Below are 26,801 nucleotides of genomic sequence, written 5' to 3' on the forward strand. Positions count from 1 at the left end.
GATATAATATACACTATTCTACATTTGCAGCGGAATGTACTTATGTGAAGCCATTGTTATAAGCATTTCAACTTGTAAATTAAGTATACGCTTAAAAGAACACAATGAACAGATGCCAATATGGAAGGTAAGATTTATCAAGATTAGTGCGGAAGATGTTGATCATCGTGGTAGTAAAGAAATCGCTGTAGGATTTGATATGTTGCCTCACGATAAAGTAATCTATAATTGCTATGTCTCGACTGCACCTAGTCTTCGTCAGGCAATGTGGAATGTCGCCGCTTGGTTGTTATAATGGTACTGTATATTATTAGTGGTCCGGGGAGGGGCAGTCAAATGTGTTGCTATACATATGCGTGACCAAATTATTTCCAGACACCCCCTAAACGAGTTATTCTGTGTGCAAAAAACACCCTAAACAAGGTTTTCGCGGGCTTCACTTACAAATTTTGGGCCCTAAACAAGTTGCCGCCAGAATATGACTCCTATACAAGTTTGTACAATCGGGAATTATCTGCAGTATTATCCTAACAGTAAAACAACAGTAAATACATTATATTGGATGGCCAGGCGCGTAACAGGGGTCGGTGGCCAGGGGGGGGGGGGGGGGGGCAAGAGCCAAAAATTTCCCGGTCATATCATGGTATGAACAGGCGTAATGGTGTAATGAGGTGACTATTTTGAGAAGGCCAGATATTGCGCATCGGGCAGAATTTATCTTTAAAAACAGTTGCGAGCGAAGCGAGCGAGCAAAAAATTTGACCTTTTTACTACAAAAATCCAAATTTGTGATAGATTTTGACATGATTGATATCCACAGAATAATATATTTCACTCTTCTCTCTTTAGATTCTTGTTTGTTGTTGTCTGTATGCCACTGTGGACAGGATTTTTTGTGGCAGTAGCGTGAAGAGTAAAAACTAGTGGAGCAGTATAGCACATGTACTAAAAGGCTGCTTTATATAAGTCTCGAGCGAGCGAAGCGAGCGAGAAAAAATCACCTTTTCATGAGAATCTAACTTTGAGCTATTTCTTGACATTATATTCAGTAAATAAAATCATATCCTACCCTTTTCCTTTGCTTTTCTTTCCTCCCTTTTTTTATTCTTGTTTGTAGAACTTTTTGGGGCCATGTCCCAACCCTTCCATACGCACTGCTGTGCGGTTGGGGTCCGGGCGGAGCCCCCGGAACTTTTTTATATCAAAGCCATTTAAACCTCGCAGATTGCCGATATTTAATCAAATCGCGTTCATATACAGAATATAGCTTTTACACAACATATCTATCCAACCCGGTTCCATAATGAACCAAATATTTTTGGGGGCCAAAACATAGCAATGTGGGAAAATTTGTTTTAAAAAATCGCCAGCATGCAAAGCGGGAAAAATGAATTGCCAATTGAAATCAAATTATAATTATGTGATAGCTTTTTCCATTATATTCAGCAAAAAACGCATTTCATTGTTTCCATTTATTTCATTATACGTTGTCTCCTACAATTTCTTTTATTTTCTCTTGAGTGTGGAACCAAGACCCCCCCCCCCCCGCCTGTATGCCCGTGATTGATTGTGATTGAACGGGGGGGGGGGGGCGTTATAGAGCCATGCATTTGAAGGTTATAAATGAAGAGCCCCTACTGCGTGGGGTCTGGGGCCCCGGTAGCTTATTTGCATGATATTTAGCAAGCTTAAAGCACAATGATGTATGCAGTCCATCTTTTTTCCCGCTCTTTAATTTCAGTCATCAGCAGCCTGGTTGTGTTATTATTTTTTTCCTTGTCCCTTTTCTTTTCCAATTTAGCTGTTGACAATTACTCTCTACCTTCGTTTCCCGCTATTGGTTGCCATTTTGTCATCTTTTAATTCATTTCCCATCGTGCTATTGCATTACCTATTTCGGAATGATTTGTTCTTTCTCTAATGTTCTTCTTTCGTACATTTTCCAGCTTTCCTTCCTTTTCCATTAAAACATGTTTTTTCTTCGTTTTCTTTTCCCTTTCCCCTTTCCTTCCCCGTTCCCTTCCTTTCTCCCTCCTTTTTTTGGTTTTCCCGTTTTTCTTTTATTTTCCTGGTGAAATCCGCCAGGGGGGGGGCAACTTGCCCCCCCCCCCTGCCCCCCCCCCCCCCCCCGCCTGTTACGCCACTGTGGATGGCTCAGTTTTTTTTATACTAGCCTATGGGATATTCGGAGGATATCAGTCCTTTGTCCAATACGCTCTCGTATTTATGCAGACCACTGATGTACACAAAAATAAGAATTTATAATGCATCGCTAAAACACTCTATTGATAGCAATCCATATCATCAGTATTTATTAATATTCATTACAATAATTATTTTCAAAATCATGATCTGTTATCATTATAACTGTTTTTCTTTTATTGTTCAAAATCATTACCATTATTATTATTACTTTATTAAGTGTTATCATTTGACCTTTCATTATTATAATCTTAATTATCAATTAAAACGGTGACAATTATGATAAAATAAAGTGGATGGCACAACCACTACCTGTAGTGGTTGTTTGTCCATTATTGTCATTGAATATGAGCAACAATTTATATAGTTCAGTTTATTACAGAAAAAGCTATTAAAAGTATAACAACAAAAAGTATTGAAATTTCTAGGCTCAAAAGGTCAAGGCCAAGGCTTGAAAGTCATAGTCCAACGCTTTGAAATAGTATGCCTCAAGGCCAAGGCCGATTATCAACGCACTACAACACTGGCTGAATTTTTTTTTTTTTGTTAAATGACATTCATGTTTATTATTAACCAGTGATGCTAATTGTCAATATTCTGAAATGTTAGTTCATTGACCTCTGCCAGCTATTGATGGTCAATGGTTAAGGCTTATGATACACGAAATCTGTCTAGAATATCAGGGTACCTTGAAAGTCAATACCAAATAACCCCTTTTTGTAATAGAACCATATCTATTATTATGAACAAATGATGCAAAACTTCAATTTGTATGATATTTCAAGGTCGTGAACATTCAGGTCATATACCTCTAAAGGTTAGCAGAGGTCAAATCTGAAAATTTACATCTCAATTTCAAAATGGATATTATGACAAGATATAGCAATAGTGAAAGGTTAATGCTTAAATCATGTTTTTTAAAGTGCTAGGATCAGATCAGTGTTTGTACTACTACGATTAATCATGAAAGATTCTCACGGTGGCAGCCATTTTTTTTTTTGGCAAATTAGACGTCTTTCTACCACTTCGATTTTATAAACTGGTACTTTTGGGGACTTCATGGAAATGCACTGTGCTGAAATTAATTGTACTGCAATATTATAAAAGTTTATTGACCTTTGCCAGTTCTCAAGGGTCAAAGGCCAAAAGTTATAATACACACCAATTATCGCTAGAATATAAAGATGCCATAACAATCAATATTAAACAGCTGTTTTTCAACAAAACCATGTTTATCATGTAATTATGATGCAAAGGCACCAATATTTTTATATTTGGATTTGGGTGACTGAGATCAATACGTGTGATATCAAGACACTCAATCTGGAATACTAGTAGTAACAGATGACGAAAAAACAAAAAATACGTCATCCACCACTACACTCTATTCTACCTTCAGCGGAAGAGAGTCGAGCTGGAAGACATCCCCCTTCTTATTTTTACATCGATAGTATATTCATGAATGTTAATGAGTGCAATGAACAGAATATTTCATGAGGTGAAAGATGAAATGATCAATTCAACAAGGCGTAGCCGAGTTGAATTGATCATTCATTTCACCCTTCACCGAATTGAGTATTATGTCCGTTGCACGAATGATAATAACGTTCATTATTTGGTTTATATGACACCTACAAATATATATTTTTTAATAATGAAATTTATGAATTTCGAGGCAAAATATGCTCGGTCTGTTGATTGTCGCGTACATACAACATGCGCACGTGCAGTGGACAAAATCGTATGGATCCAAAATTGCACGGTTGATGACGTCATTGTAAAATGGGCTGAATGATTGAAATCAAACAACCAATCAAACGACAAGGATCTATCAAGGTGTCATATAACCATGGCTTAAAATTATGTTACATACAGAAGGAAAGACTGGTCATTTCGTATAATGTATGCATGCTGCATAGCTGCATAATCAACCATGTATTAAGTAGAAATGTATATACAAATTGCACATTAAACAGATGTGAATATGGACAGATGGAAGGTAAAATTAACTCATGATTATCAGAATAATATGATCATCCCTTGTGGCTGTACTAATTGGGGCAAATTGTTATTTAATTTCCGTTAAAAAAATGAGAAGGTGGAAATGATACCTTTGCAGATGGTGCTAATGATGACAACGTTGAATAGAACTCTTCATGAAGTGAGGGACCGGTGGATGTTAATTCTACACCGAGACAAAGTTCCCTGAGATTAGGCATCTTACAAATTAACTGAGCGAGATCACGTGATGAAGACAGACGTTGACTGAGATCAATGTACTTTATCTCAAGAAGCTCAATCTGGAATAAAAGTGACATAATGAAGAAACAAAAATACGTCATCAAACAAGGGCTTGAATGAGCCATTATACAAATTTACCAGGCTTTGAATGCGAATAGTGGGAATTATTTCTTCGAGGTTTGCTATTTTTAGCAAAAAGCAATTTTGCAAGTAAAACCAAGGATGAATAATCCCCTCTATACTTTCGAAATAAATGTCTGGAATATTTGTTTTATATTCTACTGTTTTATAAGTTAGAACGATAGATCTTGGTAATACTCGTAATTCATCAATTTTAATCTGAGCCTGAAGCCACGCAATCATCAGTGGATCATTGATTTAGCTAGTCTGAAAAAAAGGTTTTGGAAAAAACATACCCTAAATACGGTTGACCCCGTGATTAGCCATTGACCAGTCTTTCAAAACCACCCTTTTCTTTAAGATCGGTGTTTTGATAGCCTTAACGAGTTGCACGTACGGCCCGCCAACAAAAACTATACAACACACCTTCAAACTCCGTTTTTGTGTGTGTGTGTCACGCATGTGTACATCAATATATTTGACAGCCCCCCGTCCCTCCCGAATTAGTGGGATAATAGAGCCACCCCCCCCCCCCCACCGGGTAATAGAATATATCATATTCCTCCAGGATCGACACATACAGTTATGTATATGATTATGTTCTTCCTTAATACCATACTAAAATAAAGTTCACTGTCAAACCATATTGACACAAACAAGTAAGCATTCTTTGATAAGTGATAAGTACCCGAGCGTTTTGAAAGCAGATAAATTTGGTAAATTTTGCTCATATTGTAGCGTATTTAAATAGTTACTAAAATGGGTTAGTTCTGCTTATTAATGGTTTGTAGCTTTCGGAAAGACTAGACTATTTATTTATTTATTTATTTAACAATATTTCAATAGGGTGCCTTTTCGGCAAAAGCTGGTATCAAAAGGGACCCTAAAAGCATAAAAACAAAACATGTATATACAAGTGATAAAACATACAAGGTAAAACAAGGAAAAAACATTATATAATTCATATTAGAACACAGAAAGGCATGAAAAATTGAGTCATTAAAATATTTGTGGAACAGGAATCATTGACATTTTAACATTTGCTGGCGACTTTTTCCGTCATCTGAGACGAAGGATTGCAATCTGTCTCTGGGATTCAGTTTGGTTCGGGAATTCGGCCGGCCCCGGTATGGCTGCACCCGGTCTGGATTAATTTGAGGTCCATTCAATTTAAAGTGTATATAAACATGCTAAAAGCACTCCACTTACGTCATGGTCTTAATTTTTTCAATGTTTGGTTTTTATCTGAAAGATTTTATCTATAGGCCTATAATTTAATTACAAATTAACTTGATGATTAACAGTTTATTATACTTTCACCAAATGTTCCATTTTATTTGGTAGTTTAACTATGTAACTGTAACATTATGTTGATCTGCCCTGCTTGTGTCAGTAATGTGACCATGTCATGGGCTCTCTTCTGTTCTGTAAATGTATATGTATTGTCATTCTTACACTGTTCCTTTATTGCTTTTCGCACAATAAAGTGATACAAAACATTTGAGTTCTTTTTTTTAAACTAGAGAGGGTGGATAGGGTTTTTAAATGAAGCGGCAAGGAAATGAACATTGATATTGAGGAAATAATGAATGAGCATTTATAGTATTCAGTATTGCATTTTGGAACATCGAGTTGTAGATTGGAGGCGGATCTTGTACTTACGTTATGTTTTTCGGATACTAATTAAAAATGTTCATTAAATAAGTCGGAAGATAAATTGTTTAAACTCTTAAATATAAATACACATCGAAATTACATTACTCTTTGGGGATAGGAGAACCATTCAAGCTTTTTGAATAACTGATCAGACGGGGTGTGGACGTTTGCTTTGAGTATTATTCTGGCAGCACGTTTCTGAAGTTTTATTATTTGATTTGTTTGTGTGATAAATCGTAAACCCCATACCTCACAACAATAGTCAATGTGACTTTGGATTAAACAGTTATAGATTAGTTTTGCAGTGGTAATATCAATTAATGGATTAGCCCTTTTCAGTATGACGAGAGCAGCACATACTTTTTTTAATACTTACGTGTTCTACATGATCATGCCAAAGAAGTTTATCGTCTATTATGACACCTAAACATTTAGTGGATTGAACCTTCTTTAGTACTTTACTATCAAAAGTGATAGAAATATATGAGTCTGATTAATTATATTTGTTCATTCTTTGTCTTGATCCCAGAATCATCATATTTGTCTTTTCAACATTGAGAATTAACTTATTTAATTTTAACCATTGGTTTGAAGCATTACATCTTCTTGTAAAACCAATTTCATACTATCTATATCGGATCCTGATAAAAATAATGTTGTGTCGTCGGCATACATTGTAACTTGACCATTCTTTATTACATTCGGCAGGTCGTTATTAAGTACTAAAAAGAGTAGCGGACCTAATTTGGATCATTGTGGTACTCCGATAAACACACTTTCTTTCTCAGAAATAGATTTGTAGATCGTAACTGTGTCATCGTATTTCACATTCTGTTGCGAGCGTTGACGTTGAACATGGCGTTGAACATGATGGAGATCCTGAAGCGGTTCCGGACTTGGATCATCTCGGTGGGTGATTACTTTCAGATGGGAGATGAAGTTCCTTGCAAGGATGCGGACCCCGAGGTCATTAAGATGCACTCCATCAGGACCGATGTGCAAGCTCGGATCAACATTCCTGTTGTCAATGAACTTCCAGTCATGGTTCTTCGAGATTATTTCCAAGAGGTCATTGACCTTATTGGCAGTAGATATGAGGACACTTTGACGTCTCTGGATAATACTGCTAATCGTTATTCGAGTAACCGTTTGACAACATTCGAGTACATGTATAGCTGCACTTTTGATTTTAGTTGCGATTTCTGAAGCATCATTCTGATAAAGATTACTGGTGCCAATGTGGAATATAACTTCACCCACATTACTAGAATTGGCCAATCTCACCGCTTCATCGCTGATGTCATCAACACGAGCTCCTGGAAGAGTTTTGCAAATAATTCGTTGAGATCGGGACAATTTTGTTGGTTGTATACGACGAAGCATGGAGTCACCAATCAAGAGGCTATCGACATGTGTCCTTTTGTAGTCATGAAAAGGAGAATTTTGGGATTTGCGATAGTCAAGTAGTTGCTCCTCTAATCCGCTTTGCGAAGATACGTGATTGGTTATGAGTTCTACAGACTCCTTTGTTGTATTTCGTTCAGGCACATCATCTTTTGAAGGGAGAAACCTCCGCTTCGATATCGTCATTTGGGTGAGCTTCTTTGTTCAGATTCGGAGAAGGTAGACAATGAGGGGAGTCATGACCGTTGACCTTCTTTACTTCGTTGTAGAATGACGATACGAAATGGCGTCCAATTTCAGTATTCAAGTTTGGGTATACCTTAGTCAAATGGTTCAGGATAGTAGATTCCTCTACTTCATCAGATATGGTAAACAACATCGAATCATATGATATTTGGAGACAAAAGTTTATACTTGCAACAGTTATGTTCTTTGGAAGATTTATAGGCGAATGATGATGTTCCAGGTACTCGTTTATGCTTGTTGCTGTATATAGTCCCCGGCGCCATTTATACTCCACCTTACTTGTATGAGTTCAAACGAACGAAAGATGTTTCTTGTAAAAACGTCACAATACTGAAGAAACACACTAAAAGATCAACGAATTGTAATTACCAGTGTACTATATATATATCACATGGATCCTAATGGTGCACTCCAATGATAGCAAAAATGTGAAATTCAAAGGCCATTTCAGAGGTAGAAGTGTCATAGCCTGTTCACTCGGATGCGCCCTCAACGATGTATACGTTTTGAGTATCATTGAAAACGAGGTACCGTTATTATTTTAAGATTAATGTATCTATTTTCAATTTCATTTATGTTACATGTATATGTTGTCTATGCATTACACCCTAACAATGAAACAAGTATATTGCTATTGTTAAGTACTATGGACATGAGTTGAATATGAAACTTTTTTTACCAATAAAGATGAAACACGTACATTCGCTCGAGCATTCGTGGACTTTCTTCCTACCGAGTGTCATTCACCTGGGTTAAGTGCAGCACAGTGTGGATAAATTTCTTGCTGACGGAAAACACGCCATGGCTAGGATCGATTCGAACCCATGACCCTTTGTTTGAACTGAAGACGAGAGTCCGAACCACTAGACCACGACGCACCCACATGCTAAAACAACAAGCGGCATCGAAATCGGACTAATTGAAGTTCACCATTCCTTTGTTCTTATGAGCCAAACCGAAGAAATATGCAAATGAGGTCATTAGCATGCATGTGCCCCATCATCACTTGGCACAGGTAAAATTGAATCTGACACTACACATACTAAGCGACATCGGAATCGGAGCTTGTTTTCTTGGTCAGGTTCCTTTTTAAGGGGGGGGGGTTGAAATGACGGGAAACAGCCCTACATAACCTATACATACGTCCAACCGAACGCTAAATCAACATAAATAAACCGGTACTACAGTGTGTATAAAAAAACGGGACAGATGTGAAGTCTATAAAATATTTGTTTCCAATTGTAATGTCTATATTTTGGTGTTAATATGTGATCTCATGTCTTATCTTTCAAATTCTATTTTTTAAAATAGTTTCGTTTATGCTTGAGCGAACACGGAATGTTTTTGTCTGGGGTCAAAAAGGAAGCTTGCGCCAAAATGGCATAAAATTATAAATATGATGATCGGACTTCTTGCTAATTAGCACTTCCTCTTAACCTTTACATTATCTTTGCCATAACCTTCAAATCATGCGGTCAAATTCATTTTCAGATTTATTTATTTGCTTGAATTGTTCTGTTGTTGTTTCTTTTTAATATGCTCTCTATTAGCTTTGAATATACCATCTTCAAGCTAAAACAATTTTGTTTCAACCGGAGTATGGGAGAGCGTGGATTTTTTTTTCAAATCCTTTAATTCTGTGCTACAAAGGTTATGGTGCCCTTTTAACAGTGCCACACAGATGATGGGCGGGGGCTTGGGATGCTTCCCCCTCCCCCTCAATTAAAAAAAAAATCATGACCAAGAAAAAAAAGTGGATAGGAAATAAGAGGAAAGATAGAAAGTAAAATATGATATCATTTTCTGAATATCATGTCAAAATCTATGATAACATTTGACATTGTAATAAGAAAGTGGGAATATTTGCGTGCTCACTTCACTCGCTCACAACTTTTTTATACATTTTACCTAAGCTGCCGTATCTAGCTCCTTCAAAAGTGACTCAATACACCATTGTCATTGAAAGACACGAATCCCTTTCTGTGTTTCCTGTCAATCAATTAAACTTGGTCAATGAATCAATGACCCCTTGAAAAAATAGATTCATATCTTTTCAAGGTACATAACATGATTTTTTTTCACATAATAAAAGGATTTAAATAATCACAAATTGTCACAATTAATAATGCAAATCTTCTTGCTTGGGTTGAAAAAAAAAATATTCTTTTCTCAGTTACTTATGAAGGAAAATTAAAACGTAAGAGAAGTTCGAATGAGAAAATCGAAATAATTTAAGTGAATAAATAGATTTGGAAATAAAATTTGACAGCATAATTCGAAAATTGTGGCACAGATAAAGAAAAGGTCAAGAGGGAGTCTCCTGATTAGCAAGAAGTCTGATCATCATATTACTCATATTCTGCAATTCTAGCGCAAGCCTCTTTTTGAACCCCAAACAAAAACGTCCCGAGTTCGCTCAAGCATGAACACAATTTATTTTTTTTTAAGTTGCATTTCAAAGATAAGACCTTAGAGCACTTATTTACACCAAAAAATAGACATCATAATTTCAAACAAAAATTTTATAGACTTTTCAAATCTGTCCCGTTTTGTTTTTGATACGCGCTGTATAAGAACAATTTTGGCAAAGATGAAAAAGAAAGGCAAATAGTTCGGTATAATGTGTTATCCCGTAGGACTAGCGTGCCAAAATTGATTTTTTGGTTGTTTTGGCTTCCAAAGGGTCCCCTCAGACCAAAAACGATGGGGTTCACATTTTCAGCCCCATCCTTCCCTTCGTGGGGGGTCCTTTTTGGCGCCGTATCGGCCTGTACAGAGCCAAATAGGATAATCCATTTTTTTAAACCTTATTTCTCACTTTTCTTCGCCAATTTTATTTTTAGGTTATCTGAGGTGTACAAGAATGAATATTTGATGATGCTTTGAATTCAATGTTTTTTAACTTTTACCATATGGGGGCGGACTTTACGAAAAATGCCCCCAAATTGTAAAATATTACCCCGAAAATAATATTATTTTCCCTTTTTTGGCATTAGAATTAGGACAGAAGGATTACAACAGGATTACGCTAGTCCTACAGGAGCTGTGTCAGTGACATACCACACTAAAAGGGAAGAACCTGGAAATTCAAACAGAATGAGATATTTTCTGAAAATCATCGCTAAAATCTTCCACAAATGTATTTCATAATTCCATTCTATTAATCGCTTACGGATATTAAAAGATAATACGCCACTGATTACCAGTAAATATTGTGTTTAAAGCAGCCACAGTTTTAGCAAATTAACTTTTGGAAGAAAAGGTTTACTATTATAAAGTGCTCTTATTTCCTGGTGATAGATGTAGTGGGTATTACAAAAACATTTCCGATAACCGGACATGATAATTATGTATGATGATTTTTTACAACGATTATAAACATTATGATAATCTATTGAAATTAACTGTAAACTGCGAACACGTCATTTGTTAGGTGAAACGCCCCCCCCCCAAAAAAAAAACTAAAAGAAAGCAATCATAACAATAATTTTGAATAAATAAGTATAAAAATGAACAAAATAATAATTTTAATACGTACCTTCGATTGAGTGGCGTTATGAGCAAGCACCGCGGAGAAATCATCATGCATATCCTCTCCTTGGCCCGAAGAGATAGCGATCCATGCTGATCTCAGAGTGGATGAGGAGCACCTGAAGTCAGCCAGGTCCTCTGAATCAATCTTTCCACATGCCTTTTTAATGACAAGGTTTTCAAAGTATATATGCACATCATTTATGGGAAAAGATAACGCCATAGTATGTGGGGGAGATAATCAAAGATCGATTTTACTCGATAGTTCAATTTATTATTTACGTGTATCTTGTTAAATTGTGGTGTAGAGTAATTGTCCAAAAGATGGTACATGTACATTGGGCTTTACTTTGATCCTAATAGAGATGAAACATTTCGGGTTGATCATCTGGTGCATGTAGGTACTGAATATTGAAATATTGGAAATTTGACACAGACCACCTGGCACTGATGATATTCAGAAAACAATTGAGCAACAGATTGTGCCTATCAGTTTCTGGATCATGGTACTTCTCTACACCGAGGCCGATTTAGCATTTTTAAGCAATGCCTAGAAAAATTGAAGATTCGGGGGGGGGGGGCGAAGATAGCTAATTATCTTTGAAGCTTACCAAATGATGTAATTTTTTAATGGTACTGTCATCCAGATGGTCCCATCAACTCGATTCTTAGGGCTAGTCATAGATGAATAACTATCTTGGAAACCGCACAGTTGACAATGACTGCAAAATCATTGCTCGGAAAACTGGGATCCTTGATATACACTTGCTATCAAACACTATTATGTTATCCGTGGATTCTGTATTAACCATTCCTTACTTAAATTACGGAATTATAGCCTGGGCTAATGCAGCAAGTTTACTAATTAATGGACTACTTATATTTCCCCCCCCCAAAAAAAAAAAAATATATTATTATTTATAGAATTGTATACTCTTACAACTTGCACAGCTTATGTTCAAGCTTAACACTAAACAATTGCCTTTGCCTATAACCAACTGATATGTTCTCTTCTTTTAAATATAGTTCGATTCATAGTTACTTCACTCGCCAAGCAAACCATTTTCATTTACCACTGAATGGGACATCAATTGCTCAAAAGAGGTTTGTTTGACTAATGTATTGGTCCTAAAGTATGGATTTTTTTAGAAATGATATTTACCAAAAAAAAAGCAATTCAATTCACATCTTCAAAAATGAAAATATTTCTCCTAAATGATAACTCAATCATTTAATTACCTACAATGTAATCATAAATTACTGCGCTAATTACGAAGCTATTACTTAATAGCGTACAATATGATTTTTTCATACATATATTGATTATTTCACGCAAATGATTTGTATTAAAATGTACCTATTGCTCAACTATGTTTTTTTTTCTAAACAACCAAAGATGCTATACATACAAGAAATAACCATTTCAGGGGGGGGGGGGACTACACGATGCAAGCTCAGCTTTTCAGATGGTCCTCACTCCTTTAAGTTTATTTCTCATTTTGATAATTGTCCACTGTAATATGTTTTTGGTGTATACTTCAAATGTGATTATATGTTCCTATGTCAATTACAATATGCAAAATTGAAAGTGGAAAATGAAAACAATTGACATGAATTTAATGGATAATGGTCAATTCCACGTAATGGCATTTAGCCACTCTGGTATGCATAAACAGATAGCCTGACCCCGTAAACATAGGGTGAGACACCACAACCATTTTTTTTTTAATCCAAATGAAGAAGAATGGACGAAAAATGTGATGTCCAGTACATATGATATGTGGTGTTTTACGTGTAATTGATGTTGCATTGGGTAACCTCATGTGCATCAGCTGAAAGACAATCATGACAGATATGTCACATCTAATGCTAAACCTTAGAAGCTCACTTTTAATGACACTAGTTAATATATATATATACAATATCCAGTGAACCATACTTCGATTCAGACCTACTTTTTGAGTTTTAAAAAAGGGTTAAGAAACGTGAATTTTGTTTCTTTTAATTATACAAAATATGGTTTAAAAGTAATAATTTTGGAAAAGCAATTTGCCTTACCCTCAATTCATATAAATAGACAGCAAAAGCATAGAAAAGGTCAATCAAATAAAGAGGTTGTGGCCAAAAATGTTATTGTTCATTTTTCTTGGGGGTGGCGGCAATTTTGAATTTAGGCCCGGCACACTTTTTTCTCGAACGCGAGATAAAAAAATAATAATATTGTCATTTTATGTTAAAATGCATTAAAAGGAATTTTAAAAAGGGTTGGCGTATCGAAATGACAAAAATAGGATGTTTGACCTAGGTCTAGCCTACTCTTAATATGTTTTCACTATTTCATCTGCATTTTTAAAACAATTTTTTCGTTAGAGTGAATTTCCCCTTTAAGATTTGGATGTTGCTGTTCTTGTATGAATTGCTTTAGAAAATTTACTTACCACTTTACGATGATTCATGATGAAGATATGTCCCGCTTCTGTGTGCGCCGGCATCTCTTCCCCGATCTCAAGTGTCTCGCTGGATGAAGTCAATAGATGATCTGCCACTGCTTTGGCTACTGTTTGGTCTTGACTCTCATATGCTACATCGACAATGTAGTCATCACCGCTATCCCCATATAGCATGGGTTGTGTTGACGTGGATGCTATGAGACGAGTTATGATATCCAATCCGACCTCCTTCTGTTGGGCTGAGGTGAAGTACAGAAGCTCACGGAATTCACTTGCTTTTCCGATTATATCCTTCATCAACCCGTCGTACTCACTTCTGTTTGAGTTGTGAAGAGATGCCAGATACATCCCTGATAGATACTCCTGAAACAGCTTATGAGGGAACTGGACAGATGAGACTGCAGAATGAGAATGGTGTCTTCTTTCTCTCCGAGAAGGAGTTTGCGTTTGTTTAGTGAGTACTCCGACTTGGCAACCTGTATCCACAGAACCCGGCAATCTCTGAAATTCTTCTTCAGTGAACACCAGTCTCCTTTCATGGAGCCCCTGCAAGGCTAGGCAACCGATATTGGATAGATGACGTAGAATGTCCTTCCGTTTCCTATCCATTTCTCCATCCATATTACTAGCAGACATATTTAGCTTGGAAAGATGATGATCTACTAAGAAGTGGATCATCTCATCAAACAGTTGGGAAAATGTTTGAAGCTTGGACATTGCTTCACGGCGTTCGCCGTCGAAGTCTTTCCACATGATGCACAGCATAGCTGTGTATATCGGGAAGGGAGCCATGTTCTCTCTGATCACACCGTTGTTTGAAATAAATCGATTCAAGTCCTCAGCTGATGTTGTGTCTGGATGAAAAAACTTAGCGATGTAGGAAGAAAGATTGTCAGCAGAAAAGCCTTCGACGGCAATGAAAGCATACACCTTTCTAAGATCCGAATTTATCCGTATCTCATCTGATCGCCATCTTCTAGACGTGATTAGCACTATCCCTGACTTGAACACCTGATTGAGGATGATAAGGGCGATTTGATGAGAGCTGTTAAGATCGCCAGCTAGCTCATCTAGCCCGTCAAGAACAAGAAAGACGTCTCTCTGATGTGAGAAGACGTACTTGTTCAGCTGCATTGCTGTAACCATGTTGTCGTCTGGGAGGTAAGACTTTATTATCTCTCCAAGAGTCTTACCCTCTAAATCACGTAGAAGGACGAGAAGAACCAGTTTGAAATCTTGGTAGCCAGCTCCATGAATCCAGTCCCAAACAATCTTCGAGCAAAGAGTTGTCTTCCCCACACCACCTTCACCTTCAACAAGCAAACGTTTAGGAAGGACTCCGTTGACTTTAGTCTTGAGCAGGTCTGCGTAGAGTAGCGGTGCCTTTAGGGTTGTTCCACGGCCTTCTGCTATCAACGTTAAATTGGTGAAGATCTGGTCTAATTGAAATAGAAGACTGCTATTCAGTGGATCTGCTGGAATCTGACAGTGATGAAGTGCAGAATATTCTTTGACCTCTTTGATGACCCGTTTGATTTCCTCTTCTGTCAGTGATGGTATGTGATCACCGGCCTGGCCTGTCACAAGAGAGAAAAAAAGTGTGTCAATTCATAGAAGAATGCACTCCGGATGAATATGAGTGGCCATTCTGTGATGTGTTCAATTCAATTGACTTTGTAACATTTTGTTTGGGGGGGGGTTAAAGTATTTTTGGAAAATACTTAATGTAATTAGTCAAGGTATTTTTTCGTAGCATATTTGGACTGATAAAGAATAACTTTAGTCTCTTGTGATCATTGTCCTTAAGGTTAATTCAATTTTCATCAAATATTTCCAAACCGTCATTTCCAGTATTCGTGTAACTTTTTCTTTACTTATTCTTTAAATATTAATTTCATCGTTATCATTATTATTATTAGCATTAAGATTTTCATCATCATCATGACTCATCTTTAAGCTCTCACTGTTATCCCTAAGATCGTTATCAGACTATCATTATCATTTCTCCACGTGACAGTTACGGAGGTGGTTGAATAATACTATTCGTGTATCACCGATACCTATTCTACTCTGAGGAAGTGCTTTGTGCTCTTTCATTATTTATACATTACAGCAACCAGCTGTAGATCTCCGGGATCAGCGGAGGAAGAAGAAGAGGAAGAAGACTGACAGTGGTAATCACCTTTTTGTACACTGTCGGCCAGTTGTACCAGACTGATGTCTTTTAATTTGTTTGATAGTATCTCCCTCGCTTCTTGTTGCCGTACTGTCTTCAACCACTCGCAAAGCATCTTGTATGTAGCTAGCATTATGTTGCCAATATTATCTCTCTCGAAACGACTTAGTTGAGCCTCAGTGAATTTTAGAGCCAACCCAACCTTCCTAAAGTCTGATGGATCCATACCGTCAGCAAGGAGATACAATTCATGCTCACCTAGATATTCAAGCCTAAATTGTATAAAAAGACATCAGAAAAAATGAATCAGAAAGTTGTTCCAACGGTACTCTTATATTTGTTCACTATGTTTTGGGGAAAGATCTTTAACATGAATAATCAAAAAGACAATTCCATGTAAAATAAATAATGTTTTACCCTTCTGTTATAAAAACAATCATATAAAATAGTCTATGCACAAACTCGCCTAAAACAAGCCTTTACAAGTGTTTACGTAGTTAAGCGTTCCCTTTGAATTCCGTCGAATATCATTTGGACTATACACGAATGTGATCGTCCATTATTGTAATTAGTCAATTTTGTAGTCCCCGTCATACTAATGACCTAAATTCAAACTGCTTACTTGGTATTTAGACCCGGGTTGGGCTCCACGTCACCAGACCTCAGTAGGAGCACGTTCGCCATATCGGAAGTGCAATTCCTTTTTATGTCATATTCATCACCATGGGATAAAAGTGATATGCCATGTCCACTGTGTTCAGAGATATGTATTCCATGACACTCTGCGACATTTTGAATATAAAGAGAGGAAGAGATAGATGGAACAAAAATACACCGGTAATACACAATATCCTCTGCAAAATGTATTATGTACTTGTATAAATTACACATCTTTCCCACTGTTTTTTTTTCAGGAGATGTTAATAAACCTGATTACACAACTCTTTAAAGGACGATTTTAATCAATCTCTGTGTGTGGGGGGGGGGGGGTTAAGTGTCGTACCCAAATAACGAACTAAATTTTAAATTATATTGAATATATACTTTGATAAAGATGTCCAAAATATCGAATTGGTATAACCATTTTGCATTGTTCACTATTTTTTTACCAGAAGTTATTATTATTGATGATAATAACCTAAAACATTTATTAGGCGCTTACAACAGGCACTTCTTAGCGCACTGTATTCTGCTTTTATAGCGCACTTTTATTTGGGGGAGGGGGAGGAGGAATGACACAAATCTAACTACTAATATTCAAAATTGGTGTACCTCTCCAATTGACCGCCCCACAACATTAACCTTTAAAAATCGTCAAACAATATTTTGTTTAATCATAATTGCTTGATAAACATGTCATTTTATGCATTTTTTTATTTATCATATATTTTCTTATATACCAATGCCTTTGAATACAGTGATACATCCGTAAAAGTATTTAATCTTAATTAAGACCAAAATCTCGCAGTTCAGTGCGTCCCACGAAAAGAACATCGAGATGTTCAATTATTCTTATTTTCGACAAGTAGACCATGTGGTGAGTGGACGGAATGGCAGTCGACGAATAGGCGATTTACCCTTAAAAGTGATATTTTGTCTTTGCCGATCTTTGCTCAGGCGAGATGTGTGAATGCAATCATTGAGGTTTAACATAGATACGAGATACGAGCATGGATGATGGATGATGGATGGAGTGTCTTGATTACATTGAGAGGTGATTTTGTCTATTATTACGTAGATATTAGAAAAATTATAATATTTATAATGGGTCAATGATGTGAATTAATAATCAAGTGTTTTTACATCAAAATTTTATGACTTTTTTTTAATAAGATCGCAAAATGCATTAACTAAAAACGTCTTTTTTTTATATACATATCATAAATACATAAACATGCGTTCAAACTTATTAGGACAGTTGCAAGCTGCTTTAAGGGTTTTACCAATCCGTAGAAAACGCTTTAAAATCAGGTGCGTATACCTAATAATAATAATAATAATAGACAGTTCTTGTATAGCGCATAACACATTATAAATAACGTCTCTTTGCGCTTCCAAAGGACTTGGATATTATTACCCTGGCTTTAGCCCCGCAGCCTTTTACAGGGGCATTTCAAGGAATAAATTCCTGCCAGGTACCCATTCACCTCACCTGGGTTGAGTGCAGCACAGTGTGGATAAATTTCTTGCTGAAGGAAACTACGCCATGGCTGGGATTTGAACCCACGACCCTCTGTTTCAAAGTCCGGAGACTAATCTACTGGGCCACAACGCTCCACACACCTATATGCCTAATCACTAACCCTGCCGTAAAGAAGTGACATTTCATGTCATTTATATGAAAAAAAATCACTTGAATTTTACATGAATTCAATCTTTAAGCATGTATTTTGTCAGTTACTTTATTTTTGTGAGATGCTGGTTTTGGACAGAAATCAATTTTACAAAATTAGAACGCGAATTGTTTGAAAACAAAGTGGATATGCCAGCGAAGTAAGGAATATACATTTGTTTCCTAATATACAGGCATTTTTACAGATAAATTGCTAAGAATAAAGATGCGTCGGTTCAAAAGGTTTTTGGTTAAAAAATGATGAGGAAAAACGAAACGGACGGTAGTTTAGGTTCTAAATAGCTAGTTAAGGCCACTTTTGAAACGATAATATGTATTACATTTTCCTTTTTGTAGCTAGCTATAGATCCAATAGTAACGATAACTTGCCATGTTGACAAAGATTAACGAATAATGTTTTATTGACAACAATTATCATTATAAATTATAAGCGGTAATATATAATCATATTTTATAGTATATTTCTTTCTTAAACACATTAAAAACGCATCGCTAACTCCTTCCCCAAATTATCGATGCCCTTTAGATTTCACCAATGCCACTTTGTACGTAACCATTTATTTGGTCGATTGTTTCATTTTTAGCTCAAAGACCATGTAATAAAACTTAATATTCCATTAATTTATTAACCTGGTTGGCAAAGTTATTCAAACTATACACATCATTTATTTCGATTTGCTTTTATCTAAGTAAATAGGAACTTTGAATTGAGTGTAAATCAATAATCTGAAATCTCTGTCAGGCCTGGGGCAAAGTAAGTTTTTGGTAAATATAACCGATCGATATTCAAGGTGAAACTACGAATATAACATCAAGAAGAAGTTTTAAAATCTGAATTAAAGATAACCATCATTTGTCGTAGCAATCTAAAAATTATTTCGAACAGAATCCAATAAAATAGAACCCGAATGTATGTATGTATAGATAAATGAAATATGTGCCAAATTGCTCTGGAAGAAAACGCGAATAGCTGAGAAATTAACAAAATAAGCCCGGAATTCGTTATTTTTCCAAGCAATATTAATGCACTGTTCCACATTATACTTTTATGCGTTAATGATCATTGGAATTATCGGTAGTGAGCTAAACTTTCATGATTTCACAAAGGTAAGTTTACATTGATGAATTGGTGACAATCAACTTTGATTTTAAAGGATTTCTCACGAAATATTTCATTGCTGCAACTACTTTATTTTTAGCTTTATGAGAAAAAAACTTAATTTTCCGAATGCCCTATCGTATAACCATGGTTTATATGACTTATAATAAATTGTATGTAAAACTGTTGTCAATTGATTCAATCGAATGAACAAAATTCGCTATCGAATCAATTGCTGAATTAATAGCGATCAAAAATATTTTTCAATGCTTTGAATTGATACAATGTGATATACTCCTAAGTTTTGAAAGTAGAGGCATTTACACGATGCAAGGTTAAACAAAAATGTATAGATAAAAATGGCAGGGACATAAAAAGGCAGATAAAATTGGACAAGCAAAAAAAAAAGGTTTCACCAAAAATGTAAGGTCCTTTAGTCCAAAATACATGTATCATTTCGATTGTGAAGTGATGTATTTTTCTCCATCACGAAAGACCAAAAATAGAAGGGGGACATTTCATATTGTGCCCCCCTACTATTTTTGGTAGGGGGAACACGTTCCCTTGTCCCCTCTGGAATCTCCGCCCATGTGGGTTGAAGATGTCACATTCCCACTATCCTGTTTCTTGTGTCATTACATGGAAACAAAATTGTTTCATTTTTTTCATATTAGTGTCAATGATATGTCCCCCTTATAATGAAATAAGTTATAGCAAAGAATATCTAATATCATCTGATATCTAAATCAGTTGTCAAATCAACTGTTTTTGGTTCCTGAAGGGAAAATATTGAATAAACCTAATTCTATATAATGAAAAACAAGTGGGGATATGACATCATCTGTTTGCTCATTGAATATTAATGAAGACATGCTTAAAACGGTTTCACCGGAATAATGCTAATCTTTAAAATGCAATAACTTCGATTTCCTTGTCAGATTTTGATCAAATCTTTATTCTTATGTTCGTCTGATTTTTCTTTCAAACGGCTTATTATAATCACTCGCGTTGCGTCGTGTTCAAAAAAACAAAAGAAAAAAGGGAGAATGAAGAAAAGAAAAAAGAAAAAAAGAAAGACAGAAGAAAAAAAGGAGAGGAAAATAAGAGGAGGAAAACGAGTGAATGAAATAATGTGATGGGAAGACTTGCAAAAAATCGTTCATGTTACCATATAAAATCTTTGCTTGCGCTTCGCGCCAGAATTGCCTGTTCGATGAGATTCATATCTTGCTCAATAGGCTGATATGGAGCAAGTTTTGAAGTCAATATACAAAACATATTTTAGCTCGGACATCGAGCTAATGACTCTGTCATTTACAAATTTAAGTGCTCTGTAAATGTCCGTTTTATGGTCTACATATCAGCATTTTAAGCTCACGCTGCGTGGTCACATTGTTTGATTTGCCAAGTTCATATTGTCTACGTGTATTCCATAATGTTCAGAATGCCCAGATTCGAGGTCTAAATCTAAAACATGCGCCATAGCTTGCATGTTCTTTATTTAAAATGTACTTAAATTATCCAGTTTTACATCAGAATACCAATAATTGTCTGCTCACGCTTCACGATCGCATTATTAATGATACCCAATTAACTATATCCTATTTATGATTTACAAAATATAAATAGAGTGTCCCGCTTTTAGGTCTAAAATCTCAATTTTTTTCCTCTCCCGCTTCGCACTTGCATCAATTCTTTAGTTATATACCTGTCCAGTATATTAATACAAAAAGTGCTTAGAATGACAATTTTTAGGTCGGAATGTCAAAAAAATTGCTCGCGCTTCGCGCTCTAATTATTGAAATATATACCGTCTTCGTGGGTAACTGTAATCAGTCTTTAACAGGTCCCTTTTCGATAATGCTTGGCGTTCGCAGTATCCATCTAGTTACATACGAATCGTGTTCAGGATCACACATAACATTGCCCAGAATATTAATTTTCAGGACAAAATACATGACAGCAAAATAAATCGCTCGCACTTTTTAAAAGGCTTATGAGATTATTTCAAGATTATGTTGTTTTATAAGAATAAAACTAAGTGACTGATCGGGGAAAATATAGGTGAAGATAATTTCGGGCACCGTCCCCTATTGGCGAAAGTCGGATCCGTCCTTGTGACACATACACACACACCAGAAAAAATGGTGCCCCCCTGAAAAAGCAAGGACTCCCCAGTGCCCCCCCCCCCAGGAAAAAATCCTGGCTACGCCACTGCCCTCACCCCCCCCCCCCTCTCTCTCTTTCTCTCTCCCTCTCTGTGAGTCATCAACATTTGGTTCTCTTTGTTGATAATTAAATTTCGATAAGAATGACCTGGGTTTTATGCAGCACAATAAGTATTTAATTACATAACCCCCAAGAATATGAGTTTATGTTAATAATCTAACCTGCAATGTTAAGAAAACACACTATATATTGTCATCAGTAAAACACTGTAGATGAAATATATGTTAATATGAATGATATTAAAGTAAAGAGGGTAGAAACAGGCTCTTATTCATTTCCTTGTGATGTGTAGAAAGTTCGTGTTAACTAAATAAACTATAATTTCTAGAAATATTGGTATCGTAAAAAAAATGCCAGAGTAGAATGGAAATTGCATTATTACTTCTTTTATATTCCTTACTTTGACGGGTTAAGATAAAATTAAGATAAAATAGGGGGAAAAGTGATATTTATTTCTTTTTCGGCAGTGAAAGATGGTGAAATAAGATTAGTGTTGAAAATTTTGGATTAATTTTCTAGAATAAAGTGTCTTTTCTTTTTAGTTTTTCACATGTCTTGAGGTTGTTAAAGTGTATGTCATTAATGTTGGGAAAAAGAGGTTTGATTTTATAGTGTGAAAGAGGTCTTGTCTGTAGAATCATTAATAAAAGAGCTAATTGAAATCCAACCTTATTTTACTTTTGTATTGGGGATTTAAGAACAGGTAAAAAAGGTGTACTGGGGCAAACTTAGCATGGAAGCTATAGAGAAGAAGGACATGCCATGGCCAGGGCGTGGGTTCTCAGTAGATCATTCATTTCTTTATCACATCTCTAGATTTATCTAGTTTGAATCAGTAATGGCTCTCAAGTTTAAGGGTGGAAGGACTTGTTTTCTGACATAATATTTCAATTTGTGGAAAGGACTTTTGGTAATTCAGCACCACCGATGAGTTAATTTTAGATTTTTTATTCGTTTTGCAAAGTATTAACAGAAGGAACGTACATGTATGTAAATGAAACAATTATGTATAAACATGGATACTTTATTACAATGAAAAATGACTTTTTAAGGCCAAATTTCTAAAATTTTTGTTTAAATTATTTATGTCATTATTTGAGAAAACTAATGTATGTAAACTAATGTATATTTGGAGCTCAGTTCAGCAGCTTGTTCATGCCCTCATCACAAACATTGTAGTTAAAATTACCCTTTGAATCCGGCATTTAAACATGATTTTTTTTTCCGTACAGATGGTATGTTGCGACTAAATTAATCATAATATATCCTGCATAAAAAAAAAATCACTCTAAAATATAAGAAAAAATGTCATTATTTGGAGTTCATATCCCCCGACATAATTATGGAACAGCTTGTCATTTAGGACGTCTCAAAATCAAAACTTAAAAAACAGTATAACACTATTATCCTTTTACCAAATCATCAAGGCGAAGTTCCCTATGAGATTATGCACTGTAATCTGGGGATCTTAAAATATTACCTAGAACTTTCAAAAAATAATTCAGAATGATATCTAATACCGGTTTCACACATTGCTTTCATTTTTTATAAGCTTCAAATAAGTTTATGAACATATCAATTAATAAAGCAAACCTTCGTATGCATAGTCAATTTAAACAAAGAAGCATTTAGGTTCTCTCAAATCAAAATTCAAAAGTAGTATATCTCTTTTTAATGAGTTTTAAAACTTCCCTTTAAACAGTGGGATTATAGCCAGGGGATCGTTTTGTCATTCTGTTTCCAAATATGTATCATTAAGAACCTTGGAAATGATCAGAATGAGTATCATGCTGGTTTCACACACCCTTCATTCTTTCCTATATGCTTCAAATAATATTGTGATCATAACCTAATTATACTTATACTATATACATAACATATCGTCCATTGAATTTTGATTCTTCATTTGAGAAGAAGAATCTTATATTGATCGTGTTTATACCAACTTTATCTGATTATCGTGTTGCATGCATTTTGAAATAAAATAATAAATATAATGATAAAATGTTTTTACCGCAAGTTCGTAAATCGCCTCTAAGCGGTTAAGAGAAAGGAAATGTGAAGTATAAAGGAAATAGAAATAGAAAAAAATTTGCACAACAAAATGCATAAAAACTAATATTACAATCTATAGAGTGCAATTGCTCTATTTTATGGAAGAGTCTTTTTGAAAACATACGCAATTCATATTCTCTTTTAAAGAAATAAAAATAATTCCCTATTCCTTACATCACTTGACAAAACGTTGAAGTTCCATTGTAACATGAAATTTTAAAATGATCTATATTCCCTGAATATTATCATTTTAAAAAATTTCAATCTCTTGAAAATTGAGAACATTGAGGAACCTTACCTGATTGTTACGATGGATTACAGCATTAATCAGGATATAGATATAACAACAATGACAAATATCTGTCTGAAACCCCCTACATGGGAAATAGTAAAAGAATGTTTGGTGAAAAGGAAGGGTCTTCACTGGAGCTCCTGGTTCCTGTAGTTCAAGATTGAATGTACAGATAGTTCCAAAGGGGACCAGTAGATGAAAATAACCCGCCAAGAATGCCTCAAACTTATTTGCCTAAAAGTTCCATGAGCGAGCTATAAAGGAAAATGGCCGTTTCCAAACCCGCCAAGACCATATATTGTTGGGATACGTTATGGGCGTGTATACAGAGATTAAGTAAACATAAGACTCCCTACGGAACACTGTTGAAGTGCATTCATGTTTTTGTTTATTTAACGTTTGCAGTTATCACTTTACATTTTCAGAACTAACTCATTTTGTAACCTGAACATAGTTTTAGACATCAGGACAAAGTCGGGAGTACGAGAGTGGAGTAGATGTAGTCTGCTATGCAGACTCTGAATGGCTCGTGAGGTGGGATCTGCTACTGGTTTGCGAAGCAAACCACCCTGAAAGGGCGAGCGAAGCGAGCCATCTTCAGCCACAGTAGACCTAGTCTGCTATGCAGACTCTTTGAATCAGCTGTGGTACACACACTGCAGATGTGGGTCTACATTTGTAGACTAGAGCAGATGTGGACCTTTTATTGTATTTTATTGAACAAATCACATTCAGTAAGGAGTAAATACGTTTATTATCCTCTCATTTATTTCATTCAGATGTTTTAAAAGGATCGAATTATCATTTCTCAACGAATGTGTTGGTCTACCCCCCCCCCCCCCCCCACGGAAACCCTCGATGCACATGTGGTCTTTCATAGGCCTACTTTGATATTCGCGTGAAGCATTAATATGAAAATCTCAGCCATTTTACTAGTATAGCATTCACACGTACAATGCTATACTAATCCGTTTAATTATTAACACGTAACTGTCTTATCACTCGTGCTTATGATATTGAAAGGTTCTTAAAGATAATATTTTTTGTATAAATATGAACTTTGGTATTTGTACGAACTGCTGCTTATCACAATAACCCCTGATATGGTATCTCATATGGTATCTCACAACCATGGTTAATGAAACCAAGGATTGCCTTTCGCCCACTAAGGCCCAATGATAAGGATAGTGCTAAAACAAAAATAATTAGACCTACATTCAAAGACTGTTTGATTTAAATGCAAAATATGAATTTAACTAATCAATAATTAAAGGGGTGTGTATGAGTGAAATTTAAAAGCATTACAACAGAATAAAGGGTTTTTATATTCAAATTTGCCCAATATTCTTTTATTTTAATCGAACCAAATGTGAAACTAAAACAGAGTCAAAAATAAATTTGCAGGTCTTTTTATTTTCAAATTAATTTTGTGAGTGTAGGACTAAGCCGTTGTGAATCTTACCCGTTTTGAAAACTGACTATTGAACAATTGTGCAATGATTACAAGAGTGAGTCGTTATTTTCATTGTTTTTTCTAGGTAATCTGTCATTAGTACGACAGATTACCTCTTAATTTTGTCAGAACTTTCTTTATTTCCTTATTTTCAACTTTATATTTTGTTCCCATATTATCTCGAAATAGACCGTTTCATGTTACTTCATTTTCATGTCATGTATGGATGTCTATAATGGATATGTTCTACGAAGCTTTTCAAGGTCATCAAATCACGATGTCGTCATCGATATGCATATGCATTGATAATGTAATCCTGAGCAGTATCTTTTGACCTACCACCCCAAATCCACCCATAAGTCGCCAGTTAAGGTTCTCTGAAAATAGCCAAAATAGTAATTAGTCTAAAAAAACAAATTGAAAAAATAATCAATTTTTCTTTTTATACTGCGAAAATTTGAAGATGTGAAATTGAAGAAAAACAGATTTTTGGACACTAATTTTTCAGACTGCTTGGAAGTTTCACTGAGATTACACAGTATGCACATCTCATGCTTGAGTAAACCCCAAACCTCAAACCTTGCTATCTCCTTATTTTTTAGCTATTGTTGAATATCCTGTACATTCAATCAAGTAATGGTTATTGTTGGTTGATTTTAACATATTATATATCATTCTAAAGCTTAGGAAATTAATTTTCAATCTCAATAAAATCTCAATATTCATTTTGGTTGACTTATTGTTGGTTTTGGGGTGGCAGGTCACATTTGATACCTCTATACCTTTTTTACGATCAATAATACTCAGGTAAGGAAATGCGCATCCATCAAAAATTGCAGCACGCACGCGTGCGAGATCTCTCAAAAGGTCATAAACGGGCGAAAATATGGTTATATAAAATTCACTATAACTAAAAAAGACCCATTTTTTTACTGCTGGATAGAGTTTACACCATAAATACGATTTCACGCTATACCCTTAATTACACCATGACGTTAACCAAATGGCGTTGGAACTAAACAAAATCGTTGTGTTTTATAATGTTATCACATTCATGCAAATTTGATTCAGTCTGGGTCCGTAAATGTTGGCCTCACCCTCCCCAAAAAATAAATAAATAGATTGATAGATAAATAAATAAATTAATTAAGTAATTAATTGATTAATTAATTAATTAATTAATAAGTAAATAGATAGATAAGTTACAGGTTACAATGAAATCTGTAAAAAAAAAATATGTTTTTTTTTTTCCATTTTCAAGTTGTAATATCATGATAATTGGCAAAGTAAGGGT

The 26,801-nt window shown here is 35.4% G+C and overlaps 1 protein-coding gene across 2 annotated transcripts; it reads right to left on the reverse strand.

Annotated features, from left to right (window-relative positions):
* Positions 1-2,750: 2,750 nt before the first annotated feature.
* Positions 2,751-24,379, reverse strand: LOC129259232 (NACHT, LRR and PYD domains-containing protein 10-like). Of its 2 annotated transcripts, XM_064099009.1 has the most exons (6): positions 24,061-24,379; positions 16,649-16,808; positions 16,033-16,298; positions 13,839-15,427; positions 11,408-11,560; positions 2,751-4,502 (listed from the first exon to the last, which is right to left on the reverse strand). In XM_064099009.1, the coding sequence occupies exons 2-6, from the start codon at positions 16,708-16,710 to the stop codon at positions 4,275-4,277; spliced, it is 2,298 nt and encodes a 765-aa protein (XP_063955079.1). In that variant the 5' UTR covers positions 16,711-16,808; positions 24,061-24,379; the 3' UTR covers positions 2,751-4,274. The 2 variants fall into 2 exon arrangements, with proteins under 2 accessions (XP_063955079.1, XP_063955080.1); XM_064099010.1 differs by lacking the exon at positions 24,061-24,379 and having other exon boundaries at positions 3,208-4,625; positions 11,385-11,560; positions 16,649-16,802.
* Positions 24,380-26,801: the final 2,422 nt, after the last annotated feature.

The sequence above is a fragment of the Lytechinus pictus genome, chromosome 4, assembly GCF_037042905.1.
Source record: "Lytechinus pictus isolate F3 Inbred chromosome 4, Lp3.0, whole genome shotgun sequence".
In the NCBI taxonomy this organism is placed as follows: domain Eukaryota; kingdom Metazoa; phylum Echinodermata; class Echinoidea; order Temnopleuroida; family Toxopneustidae; genus Lytechinus; species Lytechinus pictus.